The 16,726-nt window shown below is 46.2% G+C and overlaps 1 protein-coding gene, 2 long non-coding RNA genes and 1 pseudogene across 11 annotated transcripts in view; 2 read left to right on the top strand and 2 right to left on the bottom strand.

Annotated features, from left to right (window-relative positions):
• Nucleotides 1–403: 403 nt before the first annotated feature.
• Nucleotides 404–2,445, bottom strand: LOC146184809 (uncharacterized). The gene is made up of 4 exons (XM_084608623.1): nucleotides 2,355–2,445; nucleotides 1,811–1,917; nucleotides 1,607–1,719; nucleotides 404–996 (listed from the first exon to the last, which is right to left on the bottom strand). Exons 1-4 carry the CDS (start codon nucleotides 2,443–2,445, stop codon nucleotides 624–626), a joined length of 684 nt encoding a protein of 227 aa, XP_084464749.1. The 3' UTR covers nucleotides 404–623.
• Nucleotides 2,446–6,753: 4,308 nt separating this feature from the next.
• LOC146184808 (uncharacterized) lies at nucleotides 6,754–7,189 on the top strand. The gene is made up of 3 exons (XR_014708595.1): nucleotides 6,754–6,864; nucleotides 6,946–7,026; nucleotides 7,094–7,189. It is a non-coding gene; the product is annotated as an uncharacterized LOC146184808 (long non-coding RNA).
• A 4,930-nt stretch (nucleotides 7,190–12,119) lies between these two features.
• LOC146184805 (uncharacterized) overlaps nucleotides 12,120–16,726 on the bottom strand; it is a 68,340-nt gene continuing 63,733 nt past the window's right edge. For all 9 annotated transcript variants that reach the window (XR_014708928.1, XR_014708923.1, XR_014708925.1 and 6 more), the window contains one exon: nucleotides 12,120–12,377. This is a non-coding gene — a long non-coding RNA (uncharacterized LOC146184805). The remainder of the gene's footprint in view (nucleotides 12,378–16,726) is intronic.
• Nucleotides 12,759–13,473, top strand: LOC146184807 (uncharacterized; annotated as a pseudogene).

The raw sequence follows: 16,726 nt of genomic DNA, 5'->3' as shown, positions 1-16,726 counted from the left end.
ACTGCTAGCACAGACAAAGTTGGCGGCGTTCGCGCTGGAATGAATCCACAGAACTGATACAGCGCTGTTTTTTATCTTCACTCTCTGTGGTGCTCTTAATGCGGCCGCTTCTTAAAGGAGTTGTCGCGCGTATGCTTACTAGAATCTCGAATAAAAAAAAATAAAGTGCAGTTCTCATCGGAATTACCGCGGAGGGCCAGCATGTTGGAGATGACTTTGAATGTGTCGGCCGTGCATCTGTCACAGTATTTTAATGGAGGAAGAGATTAGTGCAATATATGCGCGATGAGGTAAAAAAATACGAAAAATACAAAATGTTCGTGGTTTAATACAAGTTCATTGCGAACAGCACAGTAACTCAGCAGCATCGCATTTTTACAAAACACAGGGCTTAACTCTCTTTTTGTCATGGGCCTCGCGCTCATTCAATCCTTTTAGCAAGAAGTGCACACGCGCGATGCAATAAAACCTAGCCACCGACATTGTTAGAACAGTGGAATGCACACTACAGCCAATCTGTGGTACATGGCGGCTAGAAACAAGAAATCCTTTACCACTTTCGCATGAAGCCGTGTAGTGCTAAATGCACGCGTTAATCTGTCCTCTAGGGTCTGGATTAGTCTCTACAGACACCTTGATGGGTACAGAAGCCCTCCCATGTCCCATTGCTTGCAAGCTTCTGCTGGCAGTTCATGCGGAACACTTTCTTTTGTCACATGGCAGGTATCACTGCATGCTTCACAATGAGCTGAAAGGATGCGTTTCCTGGCAACATAGCCCGCGATGTAGTAAACAAGGCGGGAATCGCTGTGTTCCTCGACGTAGTCCACATGGTCTATGGCCACTTCCGCTGCCTCGGCAGGTAGTCCAGGGTCGCCCAAGGCGGTTTCCTCACTTTCTGGAAGCAGCTGCTCCTCCGACAGCAGGGACTCTAAAAGTCCAGGGGGCACATTTCCACCCTTGGGGCTTTTCGCTAAGCTGTAAAAGCTTAAGCACCTGCATTTACACAAGCAAATGAGAACAATTAACAATTTAAAAGTATATGCCTGATATTTCAATGGACAGTATTGAAATGCATATGCATACTTGATGATAATGATGAACTGCGAAGGTGTGTGGTGATCATTGGCTCCACTAGCCTGTTTTACAATCCCAAAAGAACGCTCCAAGCAGTCTTGACTAAGGCGGGAGATCATCAAGTACCTAAACCCAACTTTTTCAGTGAGGTACTTCAATATGTCCTTCGTGGAGTGAATGGTAACACGCAGACCTTCTGATGTGTTCTTGCTTAAGAAGCCAAGCCCTTTTGCATAGGCCTCCCATTGATCTAAAAATTCCAACAGGCCATCAAGTGCAGCTTCTTTAGCGCTTCCACATCTGAAAAAAAATTATTAGTAGCACATAGAAACGAGCTCAGCTGCTATGTACATACCTCTAAGCTTCTGCTGGAAATCGTGACGTCATGGCTTCAATTGCTTGAGCCATTATGTTAATGAACGCCCTTGCTGGTTCCAGGTTTGTATATTGTAGCTCAATTTTTGCCTTGTAAAGGTCCATTGCATGTACAACTGCACTGCTAAAAATATAGAAGGCCAAATTTATCCTCATCTTTTCAAACCCACTTCGATATATGTGGGACCTTGTCAACTTCGGCGCTGCCTTCAAGGTGAAGGCACTGCTGTCAACCTTCCAGGTTGTTGCCACATGTTCCCAGTGAGCCTGCACAATTTGATGATAAGTGTCAAACCAGCTGCTTACCACATGCTCAACATTTCAAATCTAAATAAAGACAATAAAATAGCATGCATACTCGGCCATTGTTCGTGTTGAAGCCGTGCTTCATAATTGTGTTTCGCAAGCATTTCACAAGATGAGGAAAATCCGAGATGAAATGTAAGAACCGCTGATTATCAGGTACTTAGGCAGATTTGAAAAAACTGTTGGAACAGCCCCAACTTTCAGGGCAGGAACATCGCGTGCCATTGAGACTTCTTTTCCGTTCACCACGTGTACGAAGTGTCTCAGAATGAACCTATAGAAATAAAAATGCATAACCTTTGTTAGAGGAAAACTTCCCGGTCTTGAATGCAATGACAACTACAACCTAAAGAGCTAACACACGTCCTGCGATGCATGGGCTTCATTCTGGGCGCGTTTCGATGGAGGCGAAACGCTAAACACATCCCTGTGCTGTGCGATGTCAATTCACGTTAAAGAAGCTCCGATCATCTCAATCAATCTTGAGCTGCCCACTGCAGCTTCCCTCATAGCCCACGTGTCGCATTCTGTTGTTACTCTTGCAATGTTTTCACGCGTACAATCAACACGTGAGAACCGCCGAAACACGCACGTACCTTTTGTGGAAATGCCGTTCACAAATCGTTGAATTCTCTTGCAGCGGCTTGTCGGCCCTTGGGATGGCACGTGCCCACCTTTCAAAATCATCTTTGCAGGCAGGCACGCCGAAGAGGGAGACTTTTTCTCCACACGACTTGTAGCCGCCGTCGCAACCTGGCACAAAACACCACCTCTGCGTTTTTTTTTTCACGTTTGACGGCATTCTTGGGATCGTGTGAAAAAATGGTGACAGCCACTCACCACTTGCACTAAAGAATTATATAAACGCAAAAAATACAGGCCAGCACTGCAGAAAACTTTCGCAACGCCACGACCTATGCTTCGTACGACGCCTGCGAGACTGCTGGTGCATGCCGGTGCTGCTGCCGGCTAGCGGCGCCCCCGACTGGAGCGCCGTATTTTCTCCAAGCGGCAGGAACGCACAGCGGGTACTCGGCTGGCAATGGTAACGGCACCGCGCTTTTCCCACTCCCAATTCTAGCCATCCTAACCGAGTGCAAAACTACATCTTTTGGCCAAAAATAATGCAAAGTAAACGTCGTCGTACAGTAAAAATTGTCTTAATATTCAATATAGTGACTATAAATTGCACAAAGAGAGCGAAAACAGCCATGTCAGTGTGAAATTTATCCAGAATAAGCGATGGCTCTTTCTCTTATTGGTTAAGTTTTGAGAAGCATAGATACCAATACTTCGAACTGAAAAGGAGGAAAAAAAGCGTTTTGGAAACATTTATGGTTGCACAATTATTTTAAGAAGTTTTTTAGTGGAATTTCGGAAAACAGAAACCGTTTATTGGCGAAGACTCCTTTTGCGCCCTCGCTAATATGACTTTAGCGGTGCATATTCGCACGTCACTCTGCGCACCCAAGAAAGACCGACTGTTCCGTATCACGTAGAGCACCGACCCATGATTCTTAGCGCGCCCATGGTGGCTGAAGTGCAGCGCCCTCAGCTTTCCCTCTAGTTTGGAGTGTAAGAAACTCTATGGGCTTGCTACTGGCTCTGTAGCTGAGCTACCTCCGCTACCTTGTGCGGACAGAAGAAAGCACAGAAGAGCGAAAAAGAAGAGGCAGAGAAAGGCGCGTGCTGCAACAGCTGTCGTCCACCACCCAAGCGGTGGTGGGTGCAATGTCGGCCCACAACAGATAAAAATTCGGTGGCAGGCTAGCCCCCGCCGCAAGCAGCATTGACCTATCAGTCCCAGCCCCGTAGGGCCAGGAACAGCCAGGAAAATTTTGGAGGTAGTTAGTATATACTCATAAAGCGGAACAGTTACTGTTGCATATTTTCTGCCAATACTACATAATTAACGTAGTTTTCAGAGTAAGCGTAATATTTATTCACGGCATGGATATGCTTCGGACAGTTATGTGAAACCTCCAGAAGAGGCAATTAGCGGCCGGTATAACATAAATAAAATGGTGCCTTAAAGACTGGGTGGAGATGTTTCAGAGCGGTAAGCCCGCCTACGGTCAATTTGGGCCCCACTGCGGCCTTTCATGGGCAGCCCCAATTGGGCTGGTCGTATTTTTACCGCATGAAATACGAATATATGTTGCATTTGCCCGCAAGTACCCCATGAAATGCCCGTCTGGGCCGCGTGGGGCCATGCCTGCTTTTCAGCCCGGCCGCAAACCATACGGGAACTATTTGGCTTTTAAGTGGGCAGCCCCATTCGGGCTAGCCCGTCTTCTATTTGCTTTAGACCCATATTAGCATTGGATCTGCCCTAAAGTGCCCCGCAAGAGACCGATGCGGGCAGAAGCGGCAAGGAGCACTTTCCAGCCCCGCTACAGGTCATGCGGAAATTATCTAGGTTTTTGGTGGGCTGCCCCGTTTGGGGTAGCTCAGGAATTTTCTGCCTGGAGGCCACATTTTCGTCTGATTTTCCCTCGAATACCCCTCAAGGGTGCCATGTAGGCAATTTGTGGGCCCCGTATTTCGCCCTGCCGCGGCCAATGCGGAACTTATTGGGCTTTTGAGTGGTCAGCCCCATTTAGATTAGCCCAGGGTTTTTCTACACAAAGGCAAAATATGCTTTGCATCGGCCTTAAAATTGCCCAAGCGGAACCCTTGAGGGCCAGATGTGGGAATGTGCACTCAGTTAGCAGATGAAAAGCAGGGAAAAGCCCAATTTGGGCTTGCCCGCTTGATCCCTAAAGGGGGCCCTCATGGGTGTTATTGTGGCTGTCCCAGCACAACTTTCCCATACGTGCCCCAGGTGGGCAACATATTGTGTGCTGCTTGGGTATGAACAGTGATACTAGTCATGGTTATTGTCATGTGCCTGATGCGGAACACTGAAACTTCATTAGCTCTTCAATAAGGTAAGCTTTGAAAGGACAGGCCTCATGCATATTGTCATTTGTACTAGACATATATTCCACTCTTTCGATATGTTATGAATCCTAATTTTGAGTAGACCTCTATTAAACTTTTGCAAAGCCTGTAGAGAAGCTTGCCTAAGGATCATAGTCTATCAGATAGTGATTCGACACAGAAAACATTTTTCTGTCGACATGCTCAGAACTTCTAGCACTAGCTGCTTTTTTTCATGCAAAAGCATCACTTCGCTATGTTCACAGATTTCTGTCCGCAGATCGCGTCCGCAGACCGCGTCCGTACATCGCGTCCGCAGACCACGTCAGCAAAATCGTGTCCACAGCAGTTGAGTAATTGAGAAACGGTAGAGGTTAATGAGTGGTGTCAATCGATAGAGAGTGACAGCAGAATTGCCTCACGGTCTATTTATGCCAGTTTTTCTTGCTTAAGAACTAAATTATAGGGTTTCCGTCTGCGTAGGTTGAGCGCACACGCGATTCTAAGCTGATTTTGAGTTTGAAGGTTCTAAAAGAAACTGCTGTAGTGGAAGGCGCGCCCGCCGAGTGAAGCCTCCGCGACGCCATCCTGAGGAGGGCAGAAAACGAGTCAGTTGAAGCCTTTTTGCCTCCAAATAATTACGTAATTAACTTGTTGGCCTAATTATTTTTTGGACACAGCATTATGTGACCCTGTATCGATTGACACTCTACCACTTCTCAATTACTCAACTGCTGAGGACAACTTTCAATTTTTTGCTGTAAATTATTATCTAAATACCTTATTGGCCTAATTATTTTTGGAAACTACATTACGTAATGTAGTGTCCGAAAATAATTAGGCCAATAAGGTATTTAGATAATAATTTACAGCAAAAAATGTGAAAGTTGTCCTCAGCAGTTGAGTAATTGAGAAGTGGTAGAGTGTCAATCGATAGAGGGTGACATAATGCTGTGTCCAAAAAATAATTAGGCCAACAAGTTAATTACGTAATTATTCGGACGCAAAAAGGCTGCAACTGGCTCGTTTTCTGCCCCTCAGGATGGCGTCGCGGAGGCTTCACTCGGCGGGCGCGCCTTCCACTCCAGCAGTTTCTTTTAGAACCTTCAAACTCAAAATGAGCTTAGAATTGCGTGTGCGCTCAACCTACGCAGACGGAAACCCTATAATTTAGTTCTCAAGCAAGAAAAACTGACATAAATAGACCGTGAGGCAATTCTGCTGTTCTTAAGCACAGTGCGGAATAAATTGTTTAAAAGGGTAATGTGCAATATTTTAAGCATTTGGAAATAGCAATTACAAGGAAACCAATCACACTGCTAGGTAAGTGCAGCATGTTCAACTGGCTAAAAAATCTTTAAACTTCCGCATTGAGTCGCTTAGCTATGCCACGCGCCTTGTAAGTTCGACGGACGGGTCAATGGATGGGATTATTTGACACCCTAGAGCAGCCACGTGAAGAACAGCACCAGCTGCGAAGATCACTGTGTTCACTACCTCAAAGCATATCATATAACTGTCCATACCAACGCCTACGGAATTGACCGCATTATGGACAACCAGACGGCTGTTGCTGTTTGAGATCACTCCCACAATTCTTCGCACATAACCTGCAGTCATCTTTTAAGAAGAGAAGAATGACAGAGCTTAACATCGACTAAAAATGCACTACAAGAATCTGAAATTCACTAAGACAACGGTACCTACCAAATAAGATTTGTAATGAGCTAAAAAAACTCGCTAGCCGCTGGATGCAAATTTTTCCCGCCAAGACATCAAAAACACCACTACATTTAGCGGTAAATCCGCTAAAATGGCAATGCAGCGCGCGATGCCATAACAGAGTGGATTGGCTTGTTGTGGCAAAAGAGGCTTGCACAATTTTGAAGCGAGCAAAAATCTGAGGTTTTAAGATAAAACGCATTGCTAATATTTTTTTTTCACTGCTAATAACTGTATTGCACTCGAACTTCTAAAAGGCAAGAGAAATCCGAGTTTTTACCGTTAAAAAACACAGGAACCGGCGGCGCTAGTGTTGCCAGCAATTTTTTTCGCCCCATTGCTAAAAAAATGGCGGAACATCAGGAGCTGATGTTGCAGTTGAAAGTAATTGACGCCATAATTAAAGTAATGAAGGAGAAATTGTTAAAATTGAAGTATAAGAGATCAAGAAAGCAGGCAGAGGTAAGTGTAAGTGCTGGAGAAGGCTCCAGTCAGCTTTGTGAGTGCTTATTGTTATGTATGTACTCTTTCTTGTCATACCAGGCCGGGTACCATTGGGCCAGAATGAGAAAAGTCGATGCGGGAGGGAATAAGGTGGTGAAGAAACGAAAGGCAGCCGGAACTGTAAGTTAACCACATTTTAATTTTGGATGCAGTGAAAAGTGGGTTTTAACCCTTCAATTTTTTGTAGAAGACTTGCCACTGCCGGTTCCCCTTCCTGGATTGAAGCGATCCGGAGGTCCCGAGATCAAGGACTTATTTTAAAATAAAAAAATATTGATGTTACAAATACGTATTCGTGTTTACGTTGGACGGGCGAACATGCTAAGGGGATCGCCGTTCAGGGCTTAAAATTCCATCGGCATCACTTTATGACAGATTACGTTATGTGCTTGTTATTCTACTCCACTGTGAACAAGTTGACTCTTAGGAAATTAGTCTAAGACTAAGGAAGTTCGTTTTTCTATAAGTTTTAACCTCCCGAAGAGACTCGGGCTATGGGGGATACCGTAGCAAAGGGCTCAGAAAATTCAGCCACCTGGGGTTCTTTAATGTGCGCTGAGAAGGCACAGCACATGAACGCCCTGCTTTTTGTCTCCATCGAAAAGAGGTTGCCAAAGAAAGTCAGGGTGGTCGCATATGCGAGTAATGCAACATGCTATCATAGTAATTTGATAGTATGCAGAGTTTCATAGTCATCAGTAATGCCTTTATAATCTAATATGATTTGGAAACCAGGTAAACTGGTTTGAATGGACACACCACCTTCCCTGACAGCTTTCCGATGGCAAAATTAATAGCTGTAGCCCACTAGCACAAAATAATAACTGTCATCAATGTATCACATCTCTATTAAACATAAATACATCAAATTTTATAGCACATGCATCCTTTTAACAGCAAAAACAAACCTTCATGCGTTTGTTATAAAAATCTCGCAATTATGAATTAGCTTTATTGATTTGCCCGTCTCTGTTGTGCTTCAGGGTAAAACTATTCGCAGCTTTCTCGCACACCGAAAAAAAATGAACAGGCATGGGGCGACTGAAGCATATACTTACAATCCTATTAATTCCTACAGATTTTCAGCAAATCCTTTTCATTTACAGTTGGCACAACCCAGGAAAACTGTTCAGCTTATGAAAATGCTGCCATTCTTGGCCTATACAAAGGGCCAGCAAAAGTCTCGCTTGTGTGCAATAGCGTCTCTTAGCTTTTTCACGAAGAGCTAGACCAAGATGTTCATTGATGTAAATGGGGAGGGTTCCTCAGATTCTTTCCGATACTGTCGCTGCTGCTGTCGCTACAAGCAATGTGGTGGACTTTTTGTTTTGCACCTTATCAAGAACCTTGTCATGCTTCTGCAGTCGACGGAACTGGACTATTATACTTTGTTGTCTTTTGTTGGTACCCGATGCAACACAGCTACATCACTGTGATATGGAATCACTGATAGCATTTGCAATCTTGTCTGGAATTTCAGGAACTTTCGTTTGGTTCTTCACTGATGCCTTTGATTTCGATATTTTGTTTAGCATATTGCTCAGACTTGAAGAGGCTATTTTGGCATTCTGTGAGGTTATCTTCAAAACGTGTTGCCTCAGTGTTTCGTTCTCCTTTTGCAAAGCATTCTTTTCATTCAGTGTGGTTTCAAGGTGTTTAGTGGGCTCATCTAGGTTTTTGCTGATTTCTTTTAGCTCAGTACGAAAACCATGCTCTTTTGTTCTTAGACTTTCCTATTTCTTCTTAGAAGGCCTAATTTCAGTTCCTCCTTCAGTTCTCTGACAGCCTTCCTTCAGCATTTCATACAATTCGAAATGAAAGACACACTTTAGAGCACTTGATGGCAGTAGAGACAGCAAAAACTAAATGAAGGCTTTGCTACTTCAGTGAGAAAAAAGGCACTAACCTGCAATAAACAGAAGTAAATGCGTGCAGTCTTGGTCCTTTGATATGGAACTTATTCTCATGCCCGCAAGTTGGAAGTCATCTGGCTCTACTTGAGCTTGCACTGGACAGTCAATTTTTGGAATGCTTTTTTTGATCTGTAGCACACTGCAATGTGATTTCGTTTTTTGCATATGCTACAAGCTTTGCCCCATGCTGGCTGTCTTCGCAGCCCATGGCTGCGGTTAATTTGGGCACCAGTGATATTTCTTTGATTGATTGAAAACTTTATTGCCAACGATATAGGAGCATGCAAGAATAGTGATTCTTCACAGCCTCAGCTGCCAGACAGATTTCTTTTTTGGTCTCAAGATTTTTGCTTTGTAGAAAGGACTCCCAAGCTTCCACATCTTGAATGTTGGCCATTGTCCCAGGCAAAAAGGGGCATTGCCAGATTATTTGGTCAAGTGTACCTCTCTGTTTGCAGTGTTTACAGCATTCATGTTGTCTGTCCTCTACTTTTAAATGGTGCAGCCATACTGGGTTGGGATCATTTCTGGCCTTTAGTCTGCAGAGACTTTTGTCCTCTTCATTGTTTATCTGTTTATGTGGAGTGGAGGATGTTTTTCTGTTCAGTTTGCTGCATTCACAGATCTTGTAGGTGTTTAACCCCTCCTAAGGTTATGGGTTGTCGACCTGCTCGGTGCCCGTCCAGGGTAGATATCTTGGGCGAGTGCATAAGTGGCTTCGTTTCCACTCTTTCTAGCTAGGAGTGTTTTTAGCTTCCCCTTTTCCTTCTATGCTTGATTTTCACTGGCAGCTAGCTCTGTGGCTTCGCAGTATTCAGGCCTTGTCTAGGGGTAGAGTGTTTCCTTATAGCAGCCATGTCCATACTTCTTGTCTGCCATTCCAAACACAAACTAGGTCTTGAACCATTGAATCTTTCTGGTCTCTGAAACTACAGCTCTGGACATCTAGCTGAACATCACATAAAAACTGCTCAAATGTCTAGTCATCTCTTTATTACCAACATTTGAAGGTCTAGCATTCGTCTCATTTACCTGACTAAATATTCTTCAAACTTCTCCACAATCACACATTAGCCCCCATGCGCCTTGGGTGACAACTTAAACATGCTAAATATTGAAATGGTTTATAGCAAAGGCAAACACAGCAATGCAAGAATTGCAAGGACTAAGCATTCCGTCCTGTCAATTCTTCCCTGAATTTGTGTGCCTGCACTATAAACTGATTTCTGTAATGTGCCAACTAGCCTTGGAAAATGTTCACAAAAGTGTTGAAGATGTCAATCGCTTTTTGACTTCCTATATATAGGAAGTCATTGTTCCTGCATATATGCAGGAACACTGCAGCCTTCTGAGTGCTCATGCATTTTGATCATTGGTGATGTGGCCTTTAAATGCAGGTCCATTCTCTGGCTGAATTTGTTTTCGGCTAGTGCATTGGTGTGCATCAGGGGCCAGGGTGCAGAAGCACTTCTATTATGCTGGTTCAGTCGACACGGGAGTCTGTGCAATGACTTCTAAAACCATGTACCAATCAGGAACGTCTGCAGGGGCCCACGACTATTCACCTTGAGGTGCCGAGCCCAAATAGCATTCATTTGAACTCTTGCTTGTTGCCAGCCTATAGGCTTTGCAGATTTCACAGCCAGGTTGCTAGCCTTGGGGATCTGGGTTGCCAGGCAAGATACACAGATGGACATAAAATAATTGGAGACACCTAAACTCCACCTTTAAGGATAGGATACAGTAGGATAAGTGACAAATCAACTTATAAGCCCCACTTTAACCAAGTATTAAAGTGCTAGCACAGCTTAGGTGTAGACTTCCTGTTTCGGCCTCCAAGGGCACTGGAAGGTTGATTTTTCCACCTCACCTCAAATGAGCTACCACAGGAGGCATCCTAAAAATGTCCTTAGGATGCCTGATGAGTTTCTGCAGTCCTCAGAATGTCCTTCAGTGATCCTCAAAAAGTTCTTAACAAGTTCTACTACCCAACCTCTGGAGATCCTTAAAACTGTCCCAGGGACTGTTGCAGTGAATTTTCAGGATGAGGGTCCAACCTTGGGACACACGGAACATACTGAGAAGGGGCAACAGGTACTAATCTAGTACAATTTCAGTAAATTGTAGTGGATGCCTTAAATACTAAACTTGTTGCTCAGTGGTGTGCATTTCCCATACACCTGCCTCACAAGGGATACTAAACTACACCTGCTCCAAGACTGGTGACATGCTGGTTCAGTAAAATGGATGAATGTGATCTCAGTAGCACAAACAGGGCTCTGAATTGCGGGCCCTTGTCGGCCAAGAGTGGGCTGCCTAAGTGGGCCCATGTGGGGAGTTTGCAAGTCGGCATTGCTGGGGACCAACATAGGCTGCCCCTTGGGGACAGTCATGGAAGTCCTGGATCTGCCCCAGTAAAGTCAGTCAAGGGTACCCACACTGAACTGAAATGGGATCGCATAGGCAGGTAGAGGGCTGCGGGGACCCAAAGGAGCTGCCTGTTTAAAGAGGCATGCCCTTAAAGCTGATGTAACACCCCTGTGGCTCACCTGAAGAAAGGGACTTGCAGGGGCTGCATATGGAAATGAGGGAAGCTCATTAAAAGCCAACATGAAACCCTTGTGTGCGCCTAAAATGAACCTTTAGCGGGTCCTGAGGGGCCAGCCCGCACAAATGAAGGCTTCCCACCCAAATCTCCCGTGACACCCTAGTTGGCCAAATTTTTCCCAGGCTGGCTGCCAACAATGGATACTTTAGCAGTCTATAAGGGTCTTTCCTCCCCCTATAACCAGCCTACAAAAAAACAATAGAATGTCTTTAGTCAATATAGGACAGCCACAATGACCAAAAAGCAGCATGCATCGATTCACAGATGTTAAGCAGTATTGTTTGCATAGAATCATTCTGCACAAAAAAGAATCTAGCAACTCAGTCACATAAATAGCCCCAGTTGACTAACATGTCATGAATACTAGCTGTACACTAGTGTCCAAACACACAATAATACCACAACACATTTCCATTACCTCATACCATTCTAAAAGTATTTTCCAGCATTAGGCAACCTTTCTGAAGTGATCATGCAGGAATATGATATAAAACAGTTACTATCTGCAGAATGAATGTTTGGTTTTTGATATTGATAAAGGTTTGCATTTCATGCACAAATGGAGTTGTACGATTATATTAGATAATGCATACCTAAATTGCATGGCCATTTGCATGTAATGAGTCTTGTTTGTTAAGAGGAAGTAAAAAAAAAGTACTGGAAGATGAACAGTACACCAAGTGAAGCACATTTTGCCACATTCCGGTATGCTGGCTACAAATGTTCAAAACAGTTTATAAAGTCAACGAACAATCTCCTACATATATCCACATCAAAGTGGCCACATGCATGCCTTGTGTTTTTCATTCAGTTTTGCACAAGAAGGAATAGTCCTGTCCAAATTAGGGACTGGTGAGTGGGCTACTTTCCATGGAACACAGAGGTCCCAAATGGCTTCCAAGGCAGTAGAGTGATGGCAACCACCATTGCAGTTCTGCACTGAAGAGCAACTGCAAGTACAAATACAGAATTCAACATCAGCATGACTGTCACCACTCACTGTGATTCAAGGAAGTGAATGACAACATTTTTGCAGGAAATGCTACAAGAACTTCTTGTGCGTAAGGGCATGATGCAAAGAAATGCGCTATGGCATGGACTTAATGTTAGATGGAGATACTTGAAAAAGAAATATATTTCACTAATGCACCATAACCAAAATTTCACTTGACTTAATCAGCGACAAAGTAAAGCTACGGCTAGGTCCATCAAATGACTAAAATCATACTAACAGCCAGATATTTGGTTTCAATGCAAATGTGGTGACACACACTGCACATATTTCTGCACAGCCTCCGCTTTGTTATCTGTCCCAGCATAACACGGCCACCATGCTGGACTGCCTCACCGATAAAACACAGTGCCACCACTACGTCACCGGCTACAAAAACAGGTTGACCGGCTGAAAAGTGCGACTTCCATTCCGCTTCGGAGACGGGTGTGGTGTCAGAGCTCGTCCGCTACCACTGTTAACTAAATAAACAGGTGTTACATTTTCGTCCTTCGGCAGAAACAACATCCCACATCTGGTGACCCGGACAACAAACTATGCACATCGCCATGGATGAGCAACAGCAAGAGCTTCATGAACGGCACGGGAAAATCAACACTTCTGTGCAGCAGCATCCTGCTGGCTCTGCCGAGGACGACAGAACTCCTGCAGATGGCATCCGGCACGCTCCCCCACACGTCGTCTGCCTTGTCCCTGTCAAGCTTCCGCCGTTTCAGCCCAATTCGTCCGAAGTGTGGTCCACCCAATCGAGGCCCAGTTCTCCCTTGCACACATTACGCAAGACCGGACCCACTACAATTGTCTCCCACGTCGATGCCCGCTACGCCGAGATCTGGGATATCCTTGTCAACCCACCAACGACCAACTTTTACGAACACCTCAAGACTGAACTCACTCGCCGTCTGTCCCTCTCCGAAGACCAGAAGGTGCGACAACTACAGTCTGCAGAACTTGCCGAGCACCAGCCTTTGCAGCTCCACCGCCACTTGCGTGCTCTCGCGGTCAACATGGAAGTCCAGGATTCCTTACTGTGAGCACTTTGGCTTCAATGACTTCCACCGTACGTCCAGGTAATTCTGCAGGCTCAGCTTATGCTACCTCTCAACCAACTTGCCGGGATCGCTGATCATGTCATCGAGGTCTCTGTGCCGCAGTTGTCGCCCACCGTTCACGCTGTTGCCACACCGCTGAACACCACAGAGCTTACGCGCTGTAACGACGATATCAGTCGACAGCTTAGCTCCCTTCAACGCCGCCTGGATCAACACTTCGACGATGCGTCACCCACAAAGCAGAGACCGTAACACCACCCCCTCGCAGCAGCCTGGTGACGACAACCAGTGCTACTACCATCGATGCTTCGGGGACAGAGCACGACAATGTCAACCACCCTGCTTCGCTGGACATAGGAAAAACACCACCGGCAGCTCATAGAGACGGCTGCAAGCTGGCAACCTGAAGGCCATCGCATCTTCGTCACTGACCAAATTACAAAGCAGCGGTTCCTTGCCAACAGCAGGTCCAACATCTACTGCTAACCCCGAGCCCACCTTCAAGGTACCCGTCCTCCTAAGTCGTTCGAGCTGAAAGCAGCAAACCGGTCCACGATCAAAAACCTATGCCGTGGCCTTCATTGGAATTTTGTCATTGCTGACGTCATCGAGCTAATCATCGGCTCAGATTTTTTGGCACACTACAACCTTCTTTTGAACTGCTGCCACAACCCACACGACAACAGGGCATTCTTTGCCAGGACAGCGGATGACTACCCACCAGCCTAGGATCAAAGTACTTGGTGTTGAAAATTATTCAGTGTACCATGCCATCCTTGCCAAATTTCCCGGTTTGACGCACCCTAGCAGGTTGCCACGTGAGGTGCAGCATAACACTGTGCACTACATCCGGACCACCCCAGGCTCCCGGTTTTCTGCCACGCCCGTCGCCTTGCTCCAGACCACATGCGCATAGCCAAAGCAAAGTTCGAAGCCATGCTCCGTGAGGGAATCGCCCGCCACTCAGACGGTCCATGGGCCTCCCACTCCGACGGTCTATGGGCCTCGCCACTCCACCTTGTCCCGAAGACCAAAGGCTGGCTGCCCTGTGGGGACTACCGTGCCCTCAACGCCCGCACCATTCCGGACAGCTACCCCATTCACCACAAACAGGACTTTGGCCATCGCATTTATGGCTGCCATGTTCTCTCCATGCTAAACTTGGTGAAGGCCTACATGAAGATACCCATCAACCCAGACGTCCAGAAAACTGCGATTACCCCTTTCAGCTTGTTCGAGTTTCCCTTCTTGAGCTTTGGCCTGAGGAACGCTGGACAAACCTTTCAACGCTTCATCGACGAAGTTGTCTGCGGCCTCGACTTCTGGTTCGTCTACCTTCACGACATACTGGTCTTTCTCCGCAACGCCGACAAACACCACACGCACCTTCGTCTGCTTTTCCAATGCCTCAATGACCACGGCCTACTTGTCAAAGTCCCAAAGAGCATGCTCGGCGCTTCAGTCAAATTCCTCAGCCATGAAGTTTCATCTGAGGCAACTCGACCTCTGCCTCAACGAATCTCGGACCTGCAAAATTACCCCCAACCCTCCACCGCTAAAGACCTTCGCCGTATCCTCGGCATGCTGAACTTTTACTGGAATTTCTTGCCACTGTTATGCCCGGGGCCCTAAATCGTCGCGGAGGGTCTGCACATATGGAGAGCACCGCTGGAAGGCCGGATGTGGTTTTTCCATGCGACAGCGGGCCGAGGTGTGCTGACGGGGGACGTCAGTACAAAGGAGCACGGATCCTCATCTTCCCGACAGGCTAATTGAAGTCAAGCGCTTTTGTCGGCAACTGGAACGGGCGTCTCTTGATCTTCGGCACCCCTCACATGAACAATGGACCACGGCCCGGGGCGAACCAGGAGCTGCGGCATGCCGTCGTGTTGTGACCCAGCTACTGTTGACTCAAAGATGCTGCTGCTCGTGCCGCTCGATGGCCATTAGGACCAGGCATTGCGCTGCTGAAAAGAAGTGCCCATCGCCTGACCGGCATCATTGCAAAGATGGCTGAAACCAGATGGGACATCGCCACTTCAGAGAGAACAACGGGGACGGCCTGGCTGTTGTGCAGTGGTATACCATATTCCCTGCACAAGTGCGAGGAGGTGTGTGTATGTGTGCACGTTTGTGCGTGAGGTGCTGGTGGAACAATTGGGCGGAGCCAAAGAAGCCATGGGTGGAGCTAAAAGAAGCAGCTCAGCGCCTATTGGACATTTGGGCAGCAGCGGGTTCCACAGTTGGACTGCAAAGTGATTTAAGCAGCCTACGAGGGCTGCTTCGGTGTGACTCGCCTGTGCTCTCAGTTGATTAAAAGCTATCTCGCTCCTTTCACGTGCTTGCACGTTTATGATTTGTAAATATGTAAAATAAATCTTCAGTTTGCTCTTCTCCTAACAACTCCTGCCGTCTTCTGCCTTCCTCAACGTTTTGCGGTGAAGACCCTCCGATCATATCTGGATGGCAGCGGTGTGGTCGTCTGTGCAGTGTTCTGGCTCCAGTTGGATGAGTGCACGGTCTTTCTCTTGAGATTTGCCAGGTTTTACAACACATGTCGAAATTGTGAAGCTTAGGTAATTATTGGTGGTTGTAGTTGCTTAGTGATCTTCTTTAACCTCTAGAGTAGTGTATAGCCGTCACTTCAGAGCAGTCTTGGAATGGAAAAAGCTGCGCAAGGCAGGCCTGGTTTTGATATGCAGAGAATTGGGGATCGATTGTGGGTCGAGTCATAGGAAACCGCTCACAGTACAGGCAATTGAGGAAAGTGGAGCAGTTGCAGAGGAAATAAAGGAATGTTGGGAAGACATTCAGGAAGTGCTTAAGAAATAACAGGAAACTCTTAAGAACATGAACAGGAGAGGCTGGATAGAGAAAGGGAAGAACGCGAGAGAAAGGCTCTTGAGGAGCGTGAAAGAGCACCAACGTGAAATGGCGAGCAAGCGGCTCACCCTACAGTTAGCTGAGTCTAATGGGCGCGAGACACCCGACTCCTTAAGAGTACACGGGACACAAAATTCCAGGATGAAGGATCTCCTACAACCATACAAGCTCGGTGAGGGCATAGGACTCTTTCTGGTTAATTTTGAACGTATGTGTGAGTCATTAGGCCTTCCATCTGCATCGTGGTCTCGGAAATTGCTAACGGTGCTACCGTGTGAAGTGGCCCAAGTACTAGCTCGACTAAAGAAGAAGCAGACGACTACACTAAAGCAAAGGTAGCACTGCAGAAGTA

Source organism: Amblyomma maculatum, chromosome 7 (genome assembly GCF_055883805.1).
Source record: "Amblyomma maculatum isolate TAMU_Amacu chromosome 7, ASM5588380v1, whole genome shotgun sequence".
NCBI lineage: Eukaryota > Metazoa > Arthropoda > Arachnida > Ixodida > Ixodidae > Amblyomma > Amblyomma maculatum.
The sequence above is the reverse complement of the archived record's forward strand: the minus strand, read 5'-3'. Positions and strand labels throughout refer to the sequence as shown.